Source organism: Amborella trichopoda, chromosome 11 (assembly GCF_054954075.1).
Source record: "Amborella trichopoda isolate Santa Cruz 75 chromosome 11, AtrichopodaSantaCruz75HAP2 v2.0, whole genome shotgun sequence".
In the NCBI taxonomy this organism is placed as follows: domain Eukaryota; kingdom Viridiplantae; phylum Streptophyta; class Magnoliopsida; order Amborellales; family Amborellaceae; genus Amborella; species Amborella trichopoda.
This window is the reverse complement of record NC_142346.1, coordinates 45,689,747-45,710,003: the sequence shown is the minus strand read 5'-3', so window position 1 is coordinate 45,710,003 and position 20,257 is coordinate 45,689,747. Positions and strand designations below refer to the sequence as shown.

General features: G+C 31.4%; 1 protein-coding gene and 1 long non-coding RNA gene across 3 annotated transcripts; both read left to right on the top strand.

Annotated features, from left to right (window-relative positions):
* The first annotated feature begins 1,910 nt into the window (after positions 1 to 1,910).
* LOC18448457 (transcription factor IIIA) lies at positions 1,911 to 9,175 on the top strand. 2 transcript variants are annotated; one of them, XM_088850983.1, is made up of 7 exons: positions 2,543 to 2,622; positions 3,348 to 3,485; positions 4,678 to 4,829; positions 5,025 to 5,418; positions 7,487 to 7,722; positions 8,146 to 8,283; positions 8,726 to 9,175. In XM_088850983.1, the coding sequence occupies exons 4-7, from the start codon at positions 5,067 to 5,069 to the stop codon at positions 8,900 to 8,902; spliced, it is 903 nt and encodes a 300-aa protein (XP_088707109.1). In that variant the 5' UTR covers positions 2,543 to 2,622; positions 3,348 to 3,485; positions 4,678 to 4,829; positions 5,025 to 5,066; the 3' UTR covers positions 8,903 to 9,175. The 2 variants fall into 2 exon arrangements, with proteins under 2 accessions (XP_020531805.1, XP_088707109.1); XM_020676146.2 differs by lacking the exon at positions 4,678 to 4,829 and having other exon boundaries at positions 1,911 to 2,622; positions 5,130 to 5,418.
* Positions 9,176 to 11,537: 2,362 nt separating this feature from the next.
* Positions 11,538 to 14,439, top strand: LOC148779951 (uncharacterized). Its single transcript, XR_016043572.1, has 2 exons — positions 11,538 to 11,614; positions 13,981 to 14,439. It is a non-coding gene; the product is annotated as an uncharacterized LOC148779951 (long non-coding RNA).
* The last annotated feature ends 5,818 nt before the right edge of the window (positions 14,440 to 20,257 follow it).

Sequence of the window (20,257 nt, the reverse complement as noted above, 5' to 3'; positions counted from 1 at the left end):
TCTAATTATAAAATTTTAAACTCCAAAAATAGTTAAAAACAAATAGATGTATAAACATATGAAAATCTTAAAAATGGACAGTCTAGATAATGTATTGTAAGATGCTTTATTTTTGGGACTCAAAATCTTTTTTCTTTCATATTTATACATCTTGATATTGAGATGATCAAATAGAGGGTTTTTCAACATTAAGAAAACCTTGAAAAATTATCGCAAGTATACCTATATTTTTTGTAAAAGTGAAAAAACACCGCAAACTTTCAAAAATCTCGTCTATATCCTTTATCACAATTTTCGGGTTTTTTGGATGAAAATGCCTTTCATAGGTAGCCTTTATACCGTAATATATATTGTAAGTTTTACGGTAATTAAAATTCAGTAAAACTTTTAAGCAATACTAGTACGGTACTTTAAGTACTGTAAAACTGTACTTTAACTACTGTAAAAACTAAAAGGAAAGCTTTCTATGTTCCCCTACAACATAAAAGTTCTATCCTTCCCCTACCATCCAGCCGTCCATTTTTTATCAAGAGAGCCACTCACCGTTTGATCTTAAATTCGACGTCTCAAAGTATTTTATTTTTAATTTTTTTAATACATATTGTTTGAATATGAAATTTGGTACGTGCTATCTTCTCATTGGGGCACACCTATAAAAAATATTAACAATAATTTTTTGATAAAAAATAATGACCAAAATATCCCTTGAAGCTTTTGGGGGTATTTTTGGTCATTTTATTTTATTGAAAAAATATATATTTTTATATTTTTTGTTAGCCCGAGTTTAATAGAGGAATGGACATCCAAAATTTGGTGTCAAAATAGTTTATAGAAAAAAAATTAAAAATAAAACAGTAGAAAGATGTGACATTGTGATTGGGGCAATCTTAGCCCTCCATTAAAAAATAGACAGTTGGATAAAGAGGAAGATATAACTTCTATGTTGTAGGAGAACCTATCAAACTTTCCCAAAACTAAAACCCATTATACAACATGTACAGTGAAAACTAACCCATGCGTAAATATTTTTTCCTTATATTTATTTATTTCATCTATAATTTTATCTCTTCTTTATCTCTCGAATTTTTTTTAAATATTTATCTTATTTCTCTTTTTAGATCTTTTCTCTCCTTAATTGGGATATTTTGTTGTGTCCATATTGACTCGTATGAGTAATAAAAAACTGACTTCGGCCATGCAAAATAGAGGATATGACCTATCTAAGGAAACGATGATGAGATTGTAAAGAGAGAAATAAGAGATAAAAAATAATGAGAGAGAGAAAGAAGAGATAAATATTAAAAAGATTTAAAGAGAGAGAGAATTAGAGATGAAAGAGATAAATATTATGTAAAGAAACGATGATGATAAATATTATGTAAAAAAACAATAATGAGATTGCATAGAGAAATAATAAAATAAATATTAAAAAGAATTAGAGAGAGAAAAAAAAATACAATTAGATATGAAAGAGATAAATATAAAAGAAAAAAAGAATTTATGGCATTTTAAGTGTTGTATAATATGAACTAGTTTTTATTATACTTAAAATGCCGATATAATAGGTTTTAATTTTTATCGTAATTGGCTTCGAATTGTATGGTACTTAAAGTACCATAATAGTACTTAAAATTTTTACGGTATTTTAATTAATGAACTTGCAATATATAAATTTATATTATGGTAGAAAGATTACTGTAAAGGGTATTTTCGTCTAAAAAAATTCATAAATAGTGAGAAAGGTGTAGATGAGGTTTTTGAAAGTTTAGAGTTTTTTTGTAATTTTATGAAAATATAAGTATTTTTACGTTGATTTTGGAAGTGCACTCGTAATTCTACATTTTAGGGTTGCAGCTTTATATAAACTTTATTTTTCTTGATTAAAGGGCATTGAATAAGTTCCAAGAGCCAGATTCCGATTGCATATTGACAAACTTCTTCCAAGAGCCAGGGTCCGATTGCCCAAGAGCCAGAGTCCGATTGCCCGAAATGTATCGGCTCTGATCCCAGCGGTCAATCTTTGAAGAAACCCTAATCCTTAGCTGCTCCTTTAGTCGCTCGAAGCAATAGAAGATAGCTTCGCATCAGCGAGTTGTAGGGCACTTATCTCAATGATAAAGATAAAGCTCGAGTTAATCTCTTCCCTAGCTGCGAATAGCCTTCATCTTTAAACGAAGGAAAAAGTTTATACAGAGTCTGAATCTCTCTTTTAGATTGAGCCAAATAGCCTGCAATTTTAGAAGAAACCCTAACTTTATATCTTCATCTTTGAGGTTTCTTTTAAGAAACCTAAAGGGTTTAAGAAACCCTAGTCTTTTAGGGTTTAAGAAACCCTAGATTGATCACTTGCTTCTGGAATCTAGGTTTTCATAGAGCAATTTCTCTTAAGCCCTTAATCGAAGCGTAGATACTTGCAGGAATCCTTTGATTGATTTGGGTTCCCTCCAAATCAGTTAATATCATTTAATTGGTTGTGGTCAAGGTTGGGAGCTAGGAATTGGCAGAGGAGAAATGGAAAGAGAAGTAATATTTAAGGATGTAAGGAGATATTACTGTGATATTTGTGGAATTTGCAGGTCTAAGAAGCCTCTGATAAGATCTCATATGCTCTCTGAACACAAGGTACGCGTTATATAATTGCTTCATTTAATGATTTATTCTCTATTTCTTCAGTATTCCGTGTTTTTTTTGTAGAATTAATTGCGTCAAGGATCACGGACTTTATTTTCTTGAAAGTGATCTGCCGCATTTGATCTAAAACTGGCATCTTGACAATCTGATTAATTAAATGGCCACATATTTAATTGATGATAAAAAAAAAATCCCAAAAAGTGGGATTTGAATGCTCAAATGAAAATGCTCCATTGATTCTCTCATCATGTAGTTCTATCTTTATTGCAGTAAACCATGTAAGTTTTTCTATTTTTGTGGTAAAGTGGATAATACAAATACAAAGTAGTTAATCCTTTTTTTTGAAGACCATGAACGTCCAAGCTCTCACTTGGACTTTCACGGGCTCTGCACTCCGACTTTCACGGGCTCTGCACACCCAGGCCTCTCTCCCATCCCACAGCTTAATACCTGTTTGAGTTTCCTTCTCACTTGGTTTATTTATTTTATGTCTCTACTGTACCCCTCTCTGTCTCTTTCTCTTACTATCTCCCTCTACCACTAGTCTGAGGTCCCATATTGCGGGTTATTTAATAAAATATATTCTTACTTTCATTTATAAAAGTTAATCTTCTTTACAAAAATATATTGTAGTTAATACAAATACATTGTATCTCTATTGTGTTCTCCTGAAACTAACTGAAATATTGTGGTTGTTTTACATCTCTCATATTTAGGATGAAGTTAATGAGGTCGAAAAAGATGAAGAGGAGATCTTGGAAAATAAGAGACTGAAGCTGGCATGCGAGGATTGTGGTGCCTGTTTTCGAAAGCCAGCTTATCTTAAACAGCATAAGCAGGGCCATTCATTAGAGGTATATTTATAACCAACTTGCTCCTCAATTATGATTTTTTTTTTTTTTGTTCTTGTTTTTGTTACTTCCGAGGACTAAATTCCCTTTTACATTCAATTCTCCTTCTCCTCTGTGATGACTCAAGCCTGTTTATTCTGGTTTTTCTTCGATGAGATGAAATTCTTTTTTCTAAATGGATATGATGATTCCCCTTATAGTTGGAAAATAAATTGTAATTTTCCTGCGTTCTTTTTATTGCTTTACTTTATGTCTATAAATACTCTGTGTCTGCCATAATGGGCTTCATACTGTTTGGCTGTGGCAATTTTTTTTTTTTGCTTTTTAATGTTTTAGTAAGAGGTATTTTTTTCGTTTGAATGTAGTTTGGTTAATTTTGGTGTCACGCTGATTTAGCCCATTTAATCAATGTGGTTAAATATTATGAACCACAGAAATGGTGCTGATGCAGGATAAATTTTTATATCTTGAATCCAAGAATTGATTGAATTGTCATTTAACATCTTCATGAAAAAACAATTGAATTTACTCGCTGTTTATTTATGGCAATATGATAAGGTCTTGTAAGCAATCTGAACTTCCTGTTATGTGAATTGATTAACTGGTTCAGATGGGTGTTTAGTTATTGGCCTGTATGGACCGATATAACAAAATGAGCTGATAGGTGTTTTCAAAATGTATGAGGCAAAGTACTCTACTCAAAAAATGTATGAGGCAAATTCTTTAATACAGTAAAATTTATTTTTGTTGTTTACGAGGCGAATTCTGTTTTTAATGAAAAATGGCATTGAAATTCGCTGCATTCTCTATGGTAATTAAGGAGTAAAAAAAATTATCTATGTTGTTTTTTTGTTTATGAGGGTTCAGGAACTGATTGGAAAGTTCTCCTTTTAATGTGAACCCTCTGCATTGAAGGAGTTTTTTCTTTTAAGGGGGTGAATGTTTAAAAGGTCACATCAGAAAAAAGAAAAAAAAAAATTCAGTCTCAAAGTTGATACTTTTTGACCCATCCTTTGGGAACTTCCAGTTTCTTTGTTATTTAAGAGAATCAGGATTGATAGGGTTATGAACTTTTTGTTCATTTTTTATCGCACGTTCTTTTATTTAACCAATGTGCCTTTATTGTTCTTGTACTTAATGTGATTTGACGACTATGTTTGGTTAATTAGGTGGTTGTGTGGAGTTTGGGTTTCAGGAATTGAGTAAGCCGTGTGAAGCATTGGATCCCATGTATAGAACTCCAAAATGCGAAGGGGTGGTTTTGGTCTTGAATGGACTAGTATCAGAGTGGGGGACCACCTGTGAAGCTCCATCAAGTAGTTATCTTTACCCCATATTCACGCGGAGGTTTGTTTTCTTTTCTTTCAACCTTTACGTACAAAAAATAGAGCTGTAAGGTATTGTAATGGAGTTTTGTGTATTGGGCATCCTTTTCTTTTAAATTAACTATGTCTTGGAAGCTCCAAATATGTTCATAATATGCTCTTCGGACTTTGTACATTTATGGCAGTTCTAATATATGCCCAACTTCAATTGTTGCAGAGACCATTTACTTGCCCTGTAGATGGTTGCCATAGCAGTTATATGCTCTTCGGACTTTGTACATTTATGGCATTTCTAATATATGCCCAACTTCAATTGTTGCAGAGACCATTTACTTGCCCTGTAGATGGTTGCCATAGCAGTTATAGGAGGAAAGATCACTTGACCCGACATCTTCTTAAGCACGAGGGCAAATTTTTTGAGTGTCCTGTGGATAACTGTAATCACAAATTCACTTACCAGGGCAACGTAAAACGCCATATAGAAGAACATCACAGCAAAGAGTCTCCATCATGTAGTGGACAGGATCCTCTGCCACATGTATGTCAAGAACCTGAATGTGGGAAGGCATTCAAATATGAGTCAAAGCTTAGAAAGCATGAAGAATCACATGGTAAGTATGGAAAATTTCAAAATTATTTCAATTCACATTTCTTTTTTGATTGAGTTTAGTTAATGGTTTAGTCCATCGTACGGTCACGACTATCTAATACTGTTTGAATTTTAATAATCTTTTTACAAATCATATCAATTTTAAATTTTGTGGGTGTGTACGCCTTAGTGAGGTGCCTGAATAAAATATGAAAAAATATTTTGAATGATGAAAATGACCATAATGCCCCCTCTATAGTTTTAGAGGCATTTTTATCATTTTATGTTTTGACAATTATTTTTTTACTTTTTTATTTTGGTTAATTTCGTATAAATCTGATTTATAAAAAAACGTATTAAAATTCAAACACTATCAGATAGTAGCCGTGACCGTGTGATGGATTTGGATAGTGATGAGCCGTTGGTTAAGTACAGTAGAACTTCACTTATATGGGCATTTTGATGTATTCTCTCTCTCTCTCTCTCTCTCTCTATATATATATATATATATATATATATATATATATATATATATATATATATATATATATGGGAATGGGTGCTGTTAGCCCACGAGCTGACCGCTACAATGTCAGCCAATGGCCCAGATTGAATTTGGGCCGATCTGACGGTCACGACTTTATTTCGTATTTGAAATTTCATTTTTTTTCTACAAATCCAAATCACTTGAAAATTTAGATGTAGATTCTACTCATCAAGGCACACCTAATAAAAATATTTTTAAAATAATACAAAAAATATATATTGACCAAACTACCCCCAAAAAGTTTTGGGGGTATTTTAGTCAATTTATATTTTTTTCATATTTTTATTAGATTCTAGTAGTTTTTAGAATAGACGCTCAAAATTTCAAGTGATTTGGATTTGTACAAAAATAAAATGAAAATTCAAATACAAAATGATGTCTTGACCATTGGATTGGGCCTAGATTCAATATGGGCCTGACACTGTAGCTATCAGCCCATGGGCTGACAAGATCTTTTCCCTTTATATATATATATATATATATATATATATATATATATATATATGGAAAGTCTTCCCAACGTCTATAGACGAAAATGAACAGTGATTTCGCCTACCTTCATCACCATCCAAACTTTATCACAGGGGGTCACAATTGGCCGGTAGTGCTTCAATTTTTATTTTTTTTCTACAAATTCAAATTACTTGAAATTTGGAGCGGGTGTATGTCTTAGCGAGGCGTACCTAATAAAATTATGAAAAAAATTATTTGTAAAATAAAAATTGACCAAAATAAGCCTCATTAAGATGTACACATGTTCGAAATTTCAGATCATTCCGATTAGTAAAAAAAAAAATGAAAATTGAAACACTACGACACAACTGTGACCCTGCGATGAAGTTTGAATGGTGTTGAGGGTAGACGAAATCACTGTTCATTTTCACCTATAGGCGTTTTGTAGTATCTTTTATATGAAATATATATACCCCTTTAATAAGAGTGAGGACTTTAAACTTTTTCTTCCCTAGCTTGGCCTGAGTAAAAGAGGTGAGTTGTGTTTGGTAGGTAGCTAGCATAAAACTTTGCCACATCTTATCATGAACAGTCTTACCCCAAATAATTGGGATAAGGCTTGGATAATAACTTGATACTTTTTTTTTTTTTGTATTTTTTTTAGAGAATGGGATAAAGCTAGGTGGTGGGTCGCCTCAACATGATATCTTAAATTCCATTTCTACCATAAATAAGAGACCCCATCCCACTTGAACTACCTAAATAAAAAAAACTTGGCTCTTTTTGATATTTAGAGGTCACTTGAAAGAAAAGTGGAAATTTTAGATAATTATTCTCTTATTCTGCATTATACTTAAATCCTTGGACTTGTAGGCTAGTGCTTACCATTTTATTTTCATTTTTTTCTGTATTTGCAAGTCTCCAGTTCTATTTGTGTAGGAATCAGATATGATTGTTTGGGTTCTTTTGTTTTGCATTTTCCGAATCGCTTTCTTTGGATTTTCTGGTATCTTTTTCCTAGATTACTTTCCTTTCCTTTGTTCTTTAATGCCCCTGCAATCATTCATGACTTTGATTTCTGTGGGTGCAGTCAAGCTTGATTCAGTGGAGGTAATTTGTTGTGATCCAGAGTGCATGAAGCACTTCACTAACATTGAAGCTCTCAGGGAGCATCTGAAGTCTAACCACCGATACGTGCTATGTGAAGTATGTGGGAGCCGACAGCTGAAGAAGAACATGAAGAGGCACCTTCGTACCCATGATAATAAAGTCTCCATTGAACGAATCAAGTGCCCTGTCCGGGGATGCTGTCATATCTTTACAACCGTGAGTTTCTAATTTCATAACTCTATTTTCCTTTAAGAAACCCGATATTAAGATTGTAAAAAGGACATGTATGCAACATCAAATAAATAATATAGCTTTGATTATTTCATGTTGTAAATTTATGTATTTATATGATGTGATGATTATCTGATCATCTGATTAATGATTCCCTTTATTTCTAGTTTTGCACCTTTTTAGCACCGTTCTCTGTTTTTTCTTTATCTCCATCATGTTTTATATTTATGTACTTCTGAATGAAAAGGTCACCCACTTATATGCACTGCTCTTTATGCTTTGCCTCACCCAAGCTTAAGGATATTCTCCAGTTCTAACCTTCCACGATTTTTGCTTTTGCTAGTGGAGTTCTCCTTAATTTTATGAGTTTTTTTGTTGCTTTAAGTTTTTTAGTTGGTTGAATTGCAGATATCGAACTTGAAGAAGCATGAGAAAGCAGTTCACCTTGAGCTGCGGCCCTTTACCTGTAGAGAACCGCATTGTGGTCGCAAGTTCCCTTACAAGCATGTGCGTGATAATCATGAGAAGTCTCATGTTTATATTCATGTGAGTCTCCAAACACTTGCAGATTGAAATCCCAATTTTGGATATTCTTTCTCCTATTTTCGTGATAATAATTATTCAATAGTATTTCATTGTCGTTTGGATTTGTAGTTCTTTGTAATTATAATTGTAATGTCTACAGGAATTCATTGTAATTTACATTCTAGTGATCACATGTTTCATTTTCTTTGATCCTGACTGGTTGTTTCAGAGAAATTTTTTTTGTTGGGATGTTTTATCTTGCATAAATTAATGTGTCCTTTTTTTTCTTTATTTGAGATGAATTCCTCTCTCCAGCCCAATGCAAATGCAGTATAGCATATTGAAACAGACCTAGATTATAAATCAAATCATATCTTCCAACCTGTGTTTGATGTGCTATTCTTTTTCCATGACTGTTTCTTTGAATGTGTATCTACTGATCCTGTGTTGCACTGCTGGTCAGGATGACTTTGTGGAGTTGGACGAACAGTTCAGATCGCGGCCTAAAGGTGGGCGTAAGCCATTGTTTAGTGGCATCGAATCCCTACTGAGAAAAAGGGTGGCTCCACTTAGTCGAGCTTCTAGCCTAGATAATGCATCCGAGTACTTGAGCTCGCTTCTTTCAGAGGATGGTAGGTAGTGAGTTCACTGATAACTCAAACTAGAGAGAGGGACCACTACTCTGAGTGGTGTTTAGGGCATATTCTTTTATGCACGCATTTTCATGAAGAGTTTTCAGAGGCTATGCCCTTATGTATGCATTTTCATGAAGCTTTTGCAGAGGAATTTCGGCGAGGCAGACTAAATGTAGTTTTATGGAGAGTAGATTTAGAGGGACAGAATGCACAGGCATGCCATATTCATTTATGTGTTTTGAGTATTAATGTGAAGTGGTCTCTCTGTCTCTCAAATACATCTTGTTCTCCTGTATTTGATTCTGGTTTGGCGTGCAGATGCATCTTAGTCTCATTCTAATTGTGCAATAATTTTTATACTTATGCGAAATGATTCATTCATTACATTGGGGCAAAATCTCTGTAATACATATTTTTATTTTTTGGAGTTTTTATTGGAAATATACTCATTTGGTGCTCAAATGGGATCTCCAAATTTCGGTTTGAAAATTTCTTCTAAATCAGCTTCTTTGCTTCTGGGTGTCAGTATTGAATAAATCCATGTCACTCACGTGTTAATGAAATGTCTATAAAGAGATCATTTACTTTTGCTACATGAAAATCACAATTATTTTTATATTTTGAATTTGGTGGTTGTAATGATTATCATTGATTATATTCAAAGTTCAAAAATAAATTTTTTGATCTTTGTGAACTCCTCAAGCTATCGAATGTGATATCTAATGGCTATAGAATACAATCTCGAAAGGGAAATTTTGGTTTTCCTTTTAATTGGATTGAGGGAGATGGATTAAAATTTACATTTGGCAAATGACGTTGTAGTGGAGGGTGTTATTGCCATTAATCAGCATAGAGGAAGTTATAGATATTTTAGAGGAAGTAATAGATTGCAGGTCCAATAATCACTAGAGTATTTTAGTAAAGTAATAGATTTTGAATATCTAAACACATTTGTGGCCAGATAATTCTATGGTCTCTGCGCTATTGTAGGGCATGCGGTTTTTTCATTCGGTTCTAGGGTGTTAATTTTAAGGGGTTGTAAAAATAGGCTATTTATCTTTTATATATGGAGGATGATCATCCTGTTCCTATCATTTATACAAAAAAATGAATTTATTTGTCCCTTAAAAATGAATCCCTGTTAATTTTTTTTGCATAAAGAATGTCAAGCCCATGCAGGATTGCATGGCAAACCCTAGAATACAAGTTGACGTAGAATACAAGTAGACGTAGTCCTAGAATACAAGTTGACGTAGTTGGGTAGTTGGACCCTAGAATATAAGTTGACGTAGGTGGGTATGTATATGTTGTATCATTGTAAAAAAAAAAAAAAAACCTAGAATACAATTCCTTTGCAGAATATATTGTGTACTTTTTGTTTTCAATGGTAAACTGTTTCCATAAGAAATTGATCATGCATTTTTTTGAAGTACCAAAACATTTCGTACTCTTGCGAGTATAATATGCTCCTTTTGGAAGCACCAAAACACTTCGTACTCTTGTGAGAGTATAATATCTATTTATTCCCTCGGGTAAACCTAATCGAGGAGTACCTTTAGCACCCCAAGTTTGGGTGATGTAACACCTTCAACCCATAGACTCATTTCAATAATTTTTTTTTTTTTCTAAATCACCTTCTTGTTGTGCTTGAAAAATAATGCCTCAAGATTGAATAGAGACCGTCCAATTCTTGGATGGTGAGATCTAAATGTTAGAGACTTCAAAATCTAAATTCTTGAAGTGCGAGATCTATGACTTTTCTCTAAATTCTTGAAGTGCGAGATCTAAGAGTTAAAAAACTCAAAATCTATGCTTTTTATCTTTTGAAAATAATAATAAGCTTCTTAAAATTTGAGATAAGAAAAGTCCTAAATAATTCTTTTGTTCAAGGGTGTAAATGAATACTATGCTACCCAAGGAGCAAAATATATGTGTTATAAAAATTAGAGATTGTCTACTCAAATATTTATCTTTTGTATATGAAGCACTCATTAAATTTAGATATTCATCTACATCTACCGTCTCTTGGAGTGTCGCATATTGCACACGTATTCAAATACTCAACTAATGAAAAGTGCAAACTTAGAAGTTTAGTATTTATTTAAATAATTATTTATGAGTAATATATTTATTGTTAACTAGTTGTAAATAAAAATATACTTTTTTTCATCAATTTTAATTCTCTCTTAAAATCTCTCAAAGTACATGGATTTTCTCTTTCCAATTTTAAAATATCTAATAAATAAAATATCTTTCTCTATCGTAAAAAGATAAGATTGCTTTTGTTCAAAAGTAGAAAGATACCCTACATGATACCAAATTCTTCCATTTGAAGGTTACATGCCGTACATCATTTCCAAGACACATGTCAATCCCTTAAGTTAATATTAAATATAATTGTTTTGTAACAAATGAAATACCTAAAAAGTAATAAATTAAAACTTTTATAACTCTTTCAATAAAATATGTCTTCTATTTTGTGAGGCTCTTGCTATTGTCAACGTTAGATGCTTACTGCAAAATCCCTTTGAAATGAGAATCTTGTGACAGATGCCTTTTAACATGACCTTCAACATGCTTATCCCGTGAGTATCGACATGATTTTCGTTTTAATTGTTGTGTATAAAACTCCAGATTATCATGCAATAGTAATTTAAATATGTGCCCTATATTTCAAATATTAAAGCTTTGAGAAATTGGAGTAGACTGAAAAAGGGGTAAGTATTTAATATATTTCTGTTGATGATTCTAGAAATAACTTATATATTTAGTTTTTTTTCAATGCTTTAATGTAATGTCCTAAAAAAGTCCAATGAGATTAAACAATTGTTGTGAATAATCTGCGCTTCCTTATTTATCATTATGAATAAACAAACTATATGAATTAATTATTAAACTTGATATACTAAGAGAAATATATAAATATTATGATCTACAAAAAGGAATGAGGAAATAAAAATAGAAAAATATTTATCGCATCAACGAGCTGTCCTCTGCCAAAAACTAAAAGGTCCAGTACAAAAACAAGGAAAATCATTTTTAGATTTTTTTTTGTTTTTTTTTTCTCCGATTCATAATCATTGTGAATGAGACTATAAAGTTATTTGGATCTAAAATCCATGTTTAAGTTAAATTTTGGTAGGGGACAACTGACTCATTAAAACCATTTCCCTAAAAAATGTATATTTATTTAGTATAATATATAAATCAATTCCATAAACCATATTCACTTTTCAATCATTTATATTCTTCATAATGATTTATTTTAAAAATATTAAAAAATAACCAAATTATAACATTACAAATTTATTAAGGTAAGTTATTATTACTATACTAAAATAAATGGGTGCGGTTTGTATAGAGGTGAGGCTCAAAACAATCAAAGTAAATCTCGCCTTCAAATAGCATTGAGAAATGTGGTTTCAATGCTGAGAATCTTTGTGATAGCCTTAAAATATAGTTTCATCTCTAATTATAAAAATTAAAGCTTTAAAAATAGTGTAGATTAAGTAGATCTATGAAAACTTGAAAATATTGAAAATTTATAGTAAAAAAACGCATACAAGATTCTTTATTTCCAAATCTTAAAATCTCTTTTTTTTTTCATATTCATGCATCTTGATATCGAGATAATCAATTTGAAGATATTTGGCATCAAAATAACCTCATCTAGTGAAATTTTTGAGTTGAGCTTGTTTATAGCCTTGGCTGTATAAAAACTTTTTCATAATATATTGATATTTATTTTAAATTGTTGTATTGTATTGTGTTATATTATAAGGAAAATTATGTCTGTACCGCTTTATTTTGACCATTATTACATGATGGTTAAAAAATATAAGATATTTATGGGGAGGTACTTCTCTCCTCATTTTTTATTTTATTTGAAGGTTTCCTTAGACCGCCTTAAACCTTAAAAACAATGAGATCTAAACGTTAGAAATATCGGACAATCTTAAACCTTAAAAAAAAAAGAGGTCTTTCGATGTTAGAAATATCAGACATCCTTTAAAAAATGAGCCCTAAATGCAGTTCTATGTTAGAAACATCAAACCGGCTTAAACAGAGATATAGATACCTTAAACGTTTAAAACATCTAAACCGCTTTAAACAAACATATAAATGCTTAAACCTTTTGAAAAATGAGTTCTAAACGCGGTAGGATCGTAGGAACATCTTTAAAACATCTAACCCGCTTTAAACAAACGTATAAATGCTTTAAACCTTTTAAAAAATTAGTTCTAACCGCGGTAGGTTCGTAGGAACAACAGATCGGCGAAATTTATCACAAGAAAAATAAAAAATTTCGAGAGGGGCTTCTCTTTGAGCAATAACGACCTATTTTAGGGCCATTTTGTTATAACGATTTAAAAAACCAGTATCGATATAAATTTCCCTGTAATATACTATATATAGCATATTATATTGTGTTATTATTAAAGGACAAATATTATGCTATAAAAATAGTTGATTATCAATATAGTATTACTATATAATGCTTCTTTTAATTATATATTATTATTATGATTGTTATATACAATGTCTCATGATTATTCTAGTAATTAAATTATTATACGAATATTATATTATACTAAATATTTAAATATCATTATCATGGTGATTAATATTTACGGTATATTTCTGATTTTATTATTAATATTAAAAAATAATCACATATATTTTATATTTTACATTTATGTTCAACTTTCTTTTTTCGCCAAGTTGTTCAAGTTCTACTTTTTGTTAGTGCATATCGCATTTTAATTTTATGTACTTTCATAAACATCGCACTAAGTACAAATTATGGGAACTCAACTGTCTCACCCTTTTGACATTTGTACAAGAGACCAAAATTTTTTTCTTTAAATAAAAAATGACTAAAATACTTCTAATTTTTTTAATTTTGTTAGAGTATGTTGGTCTTTTATTTAAATTAATTGTAGGAAAATTTCAGAAATATACTTTTATTTTCACTTAATTGAAAAAATCCTCAACTTTTATCAATTTTGTGCATACTTTTTTCCGTTTTTATTGGATAATTTTGATTTGTATAAGGAGTTTCTTACTGAAATTCAATCCCTAGTGCTCACCACACTACTCAGTTAGCCAAACTATTCTAGCCAAACTACTCCGGTGAGGTTTTTACTACCAAACTATTCTAGCCAAACTACTCCGGTGAGGTTTTTACTACCAATGAAAAGTAAAAAGAAGACATGAGGGAGGAAAGATGAAAAAAAAAAACTTCATGCGAGCGGAAGACGATGAAACTTCAATCCAGAGAATTGTTCAACCATGAGAGAGGAAGACGTTGGAGAAACTTCAACCGGGGAGAGTTGTTTAACCAGCCTATTGTAATATCATTATTTAAAAACAATTATCTTGCGTCTGTATTCACTTATCCAAATGGCTGCTTCCACTTTTACTAGATATTGATATAGATACTTGAATCCAACTATCTTCCGTCCCTATTCATTTATTCGAATGGCTACTTCCATCTCTACTAGATATTGATATAGATACTTGAGTATGGGTTCATTTATCCAAATTGCTATTTCTCCGAGTTCATTTATCCAAATTGCTACTTCAGGGTTCATTTATCCAAATTGCTACTTCTCCGGGTTCATTTATCCAAATTGCTCCTTCCGAAGAGAGTTGTTTAACCAGCATGTTATAATAAAAACAACTATCTTGAGTTCGTGTTCATTTATCCAAATGGCTACTTCTACTCTTATTAGATATTGATATAGATACTTGAATAAGTGTTCATTTATCCAAATTGCTACTTCCACCCTTACTAAATATTGATAGAGATATTGATATGTACAAAAGTACCCGGTTAAATCTAAACCATATAACCAGTAGAAGATTAAAAGGTAAAAGAATTGTAATTGTGATTAGTCTTTTTTTTCATTTTTTAATTTTTTCACTTTTTTATTTTTTGGAGATTCGATTCATTGTAATACCGGATTGGTCATTTATGTATTTTTTAAACCCCTAAGGATTTTTTAGTGGTTTGTTTCTTCATATATTATTCGTTTAGCCATTGACTAAACCAAAAGTTAAATTCTTGATTACTAATTGCTCATCCCAATTTTTGGAAGTTTTAGATGGGTCGATACTCCTCTGTAATTGAATATGTTTGTTTTGATTGGTAATTTAAGCATCTAAATAAGCTAGATGCAATTTTTTGATGGATTTTGTGTGCTTTAACAAAATATATTACTGTACGGAATACCTGAGTTAAGTAACAATTGGGTTACTTAAAAAAAAATAAAAATAAAATAATATAATAAAGAATAAAGCCATGCTATACAAATTTTTCTTGATTTAGATGTATTCAGTAAAGATTGGTGAATATGTTTTTCCATAGTTACATTTTACTTCCTTTTGTTTGCATTTTTTTTAAATATCACAAAATGGATTTTTTCAAAGGAAAATTACAAATAGCCACCAAATGAAAATTACAAATAGTCACCAAGACCAGACTTTCTATGTAAGTTACCCTAACTAAACTTGTTTTTTCCCTATTTTCCCCAAAATAATTTTTTTTGTAACAAATACCCCCAACTAAAAAAATTAAAAAAATCTAAACTACCTTTTTTTACTTTTACCATGCCCCTCTCTCCTCTTTCCCATGAAAAGGTGGTTCAACTTATTCTTAGGGCGGTCCAGCAGTGTAATGTCGGTCCAGTAAATAACAGTGGCGGTCCGATAGTAACAGTCAATGGAACAAAAAGGGGTCCAACGATCAGAGAGGAGCTCCGGCATTTGCAACAAGGGGTCCGGCGGTTGAAAAGTGCCGTCCGACACTCAGGTTTTTGGAAGAAGGGGTCTGGCAATTCAAAATTTGGTCCCGCATAAATGCAGGGTTTGACAATTCAATGGTGCAGTCCGGCAATTGCTACTCGGGTCTGACAGTCCACGTCAAATCTGGCCAAAATAATTTCTTATATACGAAAAGAGATTTTTGTCTAAAGAAATAAATTTGTTGACTTGGAGAGGTATTTGCTAGAAAAATTTATTTTAGGGAAAAAAGTATGAAAAAAAGTTTGCTTCGGGTAACTTGCATAGAAAGTCTAGTCTTCAGAGTTATTTGTAATTTTTCTCTCTCTCTTTTTTTTAATCCACATCTTTAATTTTTTTTTTATCATTTTTAAATTTTTTAAAGATGTTTTAGGTTTGAATTTACTTTTAATACATTTTTGTTTTTCAATTTTTTTACTTTTTTGTATTTTTTAGGATATTTCGTCTCAGGAATCGATTGGCTAACTCAGCTCAGCCAACGAATGAGTTCCCTAGCGAGGGTGTATAAGACAAGGGGTGAGTTCCTTTAGCGAGGGCGTCTTTTTGTACACCAAGATATAACATTGTTTAATTATAAATTTATCAAAATACTCATAAGAGAAGAGAAGTTTAACACTTACCCCTTTCTAACATTATTATAACCTAACTAACTATAATCCAAAATTATTACAACTTAATTAACTATAATATTATATACTGAAATTGAAATTGTTGGTTGACATTTTATAATTATTTTATTATACAAATAATAACAAATCCAAAATATTTTATAATATCATCTAATGAAAATGTATTATTACAACTGTAAGAAAAATAGTACATTACATGATTTATAATACAAATAAATTAATAAATAAAATAATTATCAATGTAAAAATTATTATAATGCGTACCAATTTTCGAAATAACACTTTAATTTTTCAAAAATTTAATTTTTTAGGTTTCTAAAATAAATTTAGTGGAAGAGATTGTTTGTTTTTAGGTTTCTAGAATAAATTTAGTGAAAGTGATTGTTTTGTAGAGAGAGAGATTTCAAATGACATCATTATATGAATCCTATCTTTAAAGGGAAAAGTTTATAAATTTGAGCCTACCTCAAAAATTTAACTAGAAGAGGTTGTTTTGATGCCCAAATATCGTCAAATTGATCATCTCGACTTCAAAATGCATGGACATGAGAAAAAAATGGATTTCAAGTTTTGGAAATAGTTTATTTTGTAACGCAAATTAGGACGGTCAATTTTCAAGATTTTCAAGTTTTCATAAACCTATCGATCTACACTATTTTTAAAGCTTTAAATTTTATAAATAAATATGAAAATATATTTAAGGCTATCATAAAGATTTCCAATAATGAAACCGCATTTCTCGATAGTATTTGAAGGTAGGTTCTAATTTGTTTGTTTAGAGCCAAGGCTCTATACAAATCACACCCATCATTAAGTTAATATTCCTAAATTTATGTTAAAGATCACCATGTTATAAAAATAAAAAATATAATTGAACTATTTATTCCTAGGTTGTATTAAGAAATACTTGTTGTATTGAGAAATATCCTTTTTTTTTTTTGACAAGAAATACTTGTTGTATTACCCTTTTTTTTTTTTATAAGAAAAATATGATACTTGTTGTATTACTTTTTTTTTTTTTTTGACAAGAAAAATAAGAAGATATTGTATTACTTTTTTTTTCTTGTTGTATTACATTTTATTTTTTTTTTTGACAAGAAAAATTAGAAAATGATGCTGCCAAGATACCTTTTATTTTTTTATAAATTTTATTTTATTTTTTTGACAAAAAATACTTGTTATAATACTTTTTTTTTTGACAAAAAAAATAAGAAAATGTTGTATTACCTTTTTTTTTTTTGACAAGAAATGCTTGTTGTATTACCTTTTTTTTTTTTGACAAGAAATGCTTGTTGTATCACCTTTTATTTTTTATTTTTTTGACAACATTATTCTTTTCTTTTCACTTTATATTTTTAATTTTATTTTTTTGACAACTTTTTATTTTATTTTTTTTCTTTTATTTTTTTGACAACATTATTTTATTTTTTTTGAAACACGTTCGAACTTGGGACGTCTAAGACGAAATCGTAGGTGGTAACTAATTGCACCACGTCACCAAGTGTGATGCTTTACATATTACTGGCTCATCATTTTGTTACCATGTTCGAATCCCACGTCGAAGAAGTAAAAAAAGTTTGAGGGGAATAAATACCTCCTCAATCTTAACTTATTTGTGTGTTCAGAAAAGTGGGCAGCACCATGTATCATGATGTGCACGTCCTTGTAAAATAACAATATTTAAACTAAATTATAAAAATGCTTGAGAAACCAATTTTTAAACTAAATTACAAACATGCTTGAGAAATCAACACGGATTTACCGATTACTAAATTATAAAAATGCCCGAGGAATCAAAAGTAAATTACAAAAATGCTTGAGAAATCAATACAAAAGTGCTTGAGAAATCAACATGGATTGAACGATTACTAAATTACAAAAATGCCCCAAAAATCAACAAGGTTGATCGATTTCGGATGTGTCACTCCTCCAACGCACTCGTCGAGTTTTAAATCATTTAAATCACTGATTCCTAATAAACATATGATTGTGTCACTCCTCGAAAATCATTTAAATCACTGATTCCTAATAAACATATGATTGTGTCACTCCTCCGCTCAGAATAAACATATGATTGTCACTCCTCCGCTCAGAAGTCTATGATAAACATATGATTGTGTCACTCCTCTGCCTCTCCGCTCAGATGATTTTGTCACTCCTCCGCCTCTCCGCTCAGAATATGCATATGATTGTCACTCCTCCGCTCAGAAGTGGATAAAATTTCTGGACAGAATTTAAGGGAAGTGCACCACTTCTAAATAGTTCCCTATGACATCTAATGGTTGGAGAGGTACTAACAAACTCAAAAGAAACCCAGGGGCAGGTGTAGGGAACTTACCCTTAATAACAGCTGAACTACCCAAAGAAATAACACTACTCATTTCTTAAATTCTTCCGGTGCATGATAGAATGCTCTGCAAAATCTTGCGCATACAAATACAAATATACAAATTTTTTTTTTTTTTTACAATGGGATTGTTTACAAAAAAAAACTATTTATTTTTTATACATGGAGTTCACAATCATTCTCACATTAGATGTCAAATTGGATGATTTGAGGTGAGTCACAAAGTCCGAGACGACAATAATCACCTGTGCCTCCTGGTATTTTATAAGAACTTTTTTCCTATTAAAATTCTCGGGTCCAAATCGGGACCCAACCGAGTCTAACCAAATGGATTTGGATTGTTAGATGCCCAAGTCTGCACTAAATTCTACTATCTATAACACTTGCTAAAATCACCAACCTAGTTCAATGGTATTTTTGGTTATGTGACAGTTCCATAGGAATGTTAGCCCTTGTAGTCCACTCTGCATGTGCATGTTCGTTGTGTAGTTCTATATCCATTTTTGCTATGAGTTAAATTCTTGTTATGTCATTTCCAGTTTCCCAACAATCATATGGAAAAGAGGGCAAAGTTTTGGTTTTGCTTATTTTTATTGGGTTTATGTGGCCTTTAAAAGCCTTATGAGTGCTTGTAAAATGAAATAGTATAGTGGAACATGAACTCAATGAGAGTGTAGTCCCACATAGACCATATTAAACAAATGATGTTTGCTGATATCGGACTGTGTTTGTCGATTTAGACCAGTCTTTAGGAAAACCCAATGTATCTGCGCATAGAGAACAAACCGAGAACGGTTATGGGTTATCCCTTAATGATGTCGGAGCTTATGCCTGGATGAACGAGCCGAGGGACTGTGTGACCTTTGTGTGTAATAGTGGGCCTACAGAGACGGAGGCCAAAACCTCACCCATGATCCATCACACGGCATACATATCGATAGATCGCTGGGGAAAGCCAGATATCCACATTTTAGGGTGAAACATATACATGTGCGAGAGATACTCCTATGCGCCATAGAGGTGTGGTCGCATAAAGTTTTGGTGATCTTGACTCGTCTATAAGGGAAGACCTGAAATCCACAGACTGAAATTGTGACACCTTGGCTCATCGGCCAAACTTTTGGTGACGCGCTAATGAGTCCATACTTGGACTGTGGGTCATGAGAAATACTGGATCGGTTTGATAAAGCAAGTGTTGTCCGTAGTATACAGTTGAAGGTGCAGTGCCCCATGATTGTTAATTCAATTCTTAAACCATGTGAATCTATTTCCCATCATATTAATTTAATTATATTTGTTTTATAATAGAAATTATTTTAAAATTATTATTTAAATTTTTATGAATCTTTTGATATTTTATTTATAAGTTTTGGACTTATAAAAATAAAGTTATTGATTTTACAAAAGTGTAAAATTTAAATAATATTTTAAAAATTAATTTGTTAAATATCATAGGGGCCCATAGTGCACATGGGCCCACCATGTACCATGAGGGTGGGGCCCACACGTGCCACACATGGGTGGCACGCCCCACCTCTTGGTTGTTTGCTTTGTTGTAAGTTATTCAAATTTAGTAAAGG

Bases quoted from the DNA above. Each gene is read 5' to 3' on its own strand.
- LOC18448457 (XM_020676146.2), top strand. From the start codon at position 2,512: ATGGAAAGAGAAGTAATATTTAAGGATGTAAGGAGATATTACTGTGAT. The intron at 3,486-5,129 runs GTATATTTATAA...CAATTGTTGCAG, and splicing joins AGCAGGGCCATTCATTAGAG to AGACCATTTACTTGCCCTGT. The intron at 5,419-7,486 runs GTAAGTATGGAA...CTGTGGGTGCAG, and splicing joins AAAGCATGAAGAATCACATG to TCAAGCTTGATTCAGTGGAG.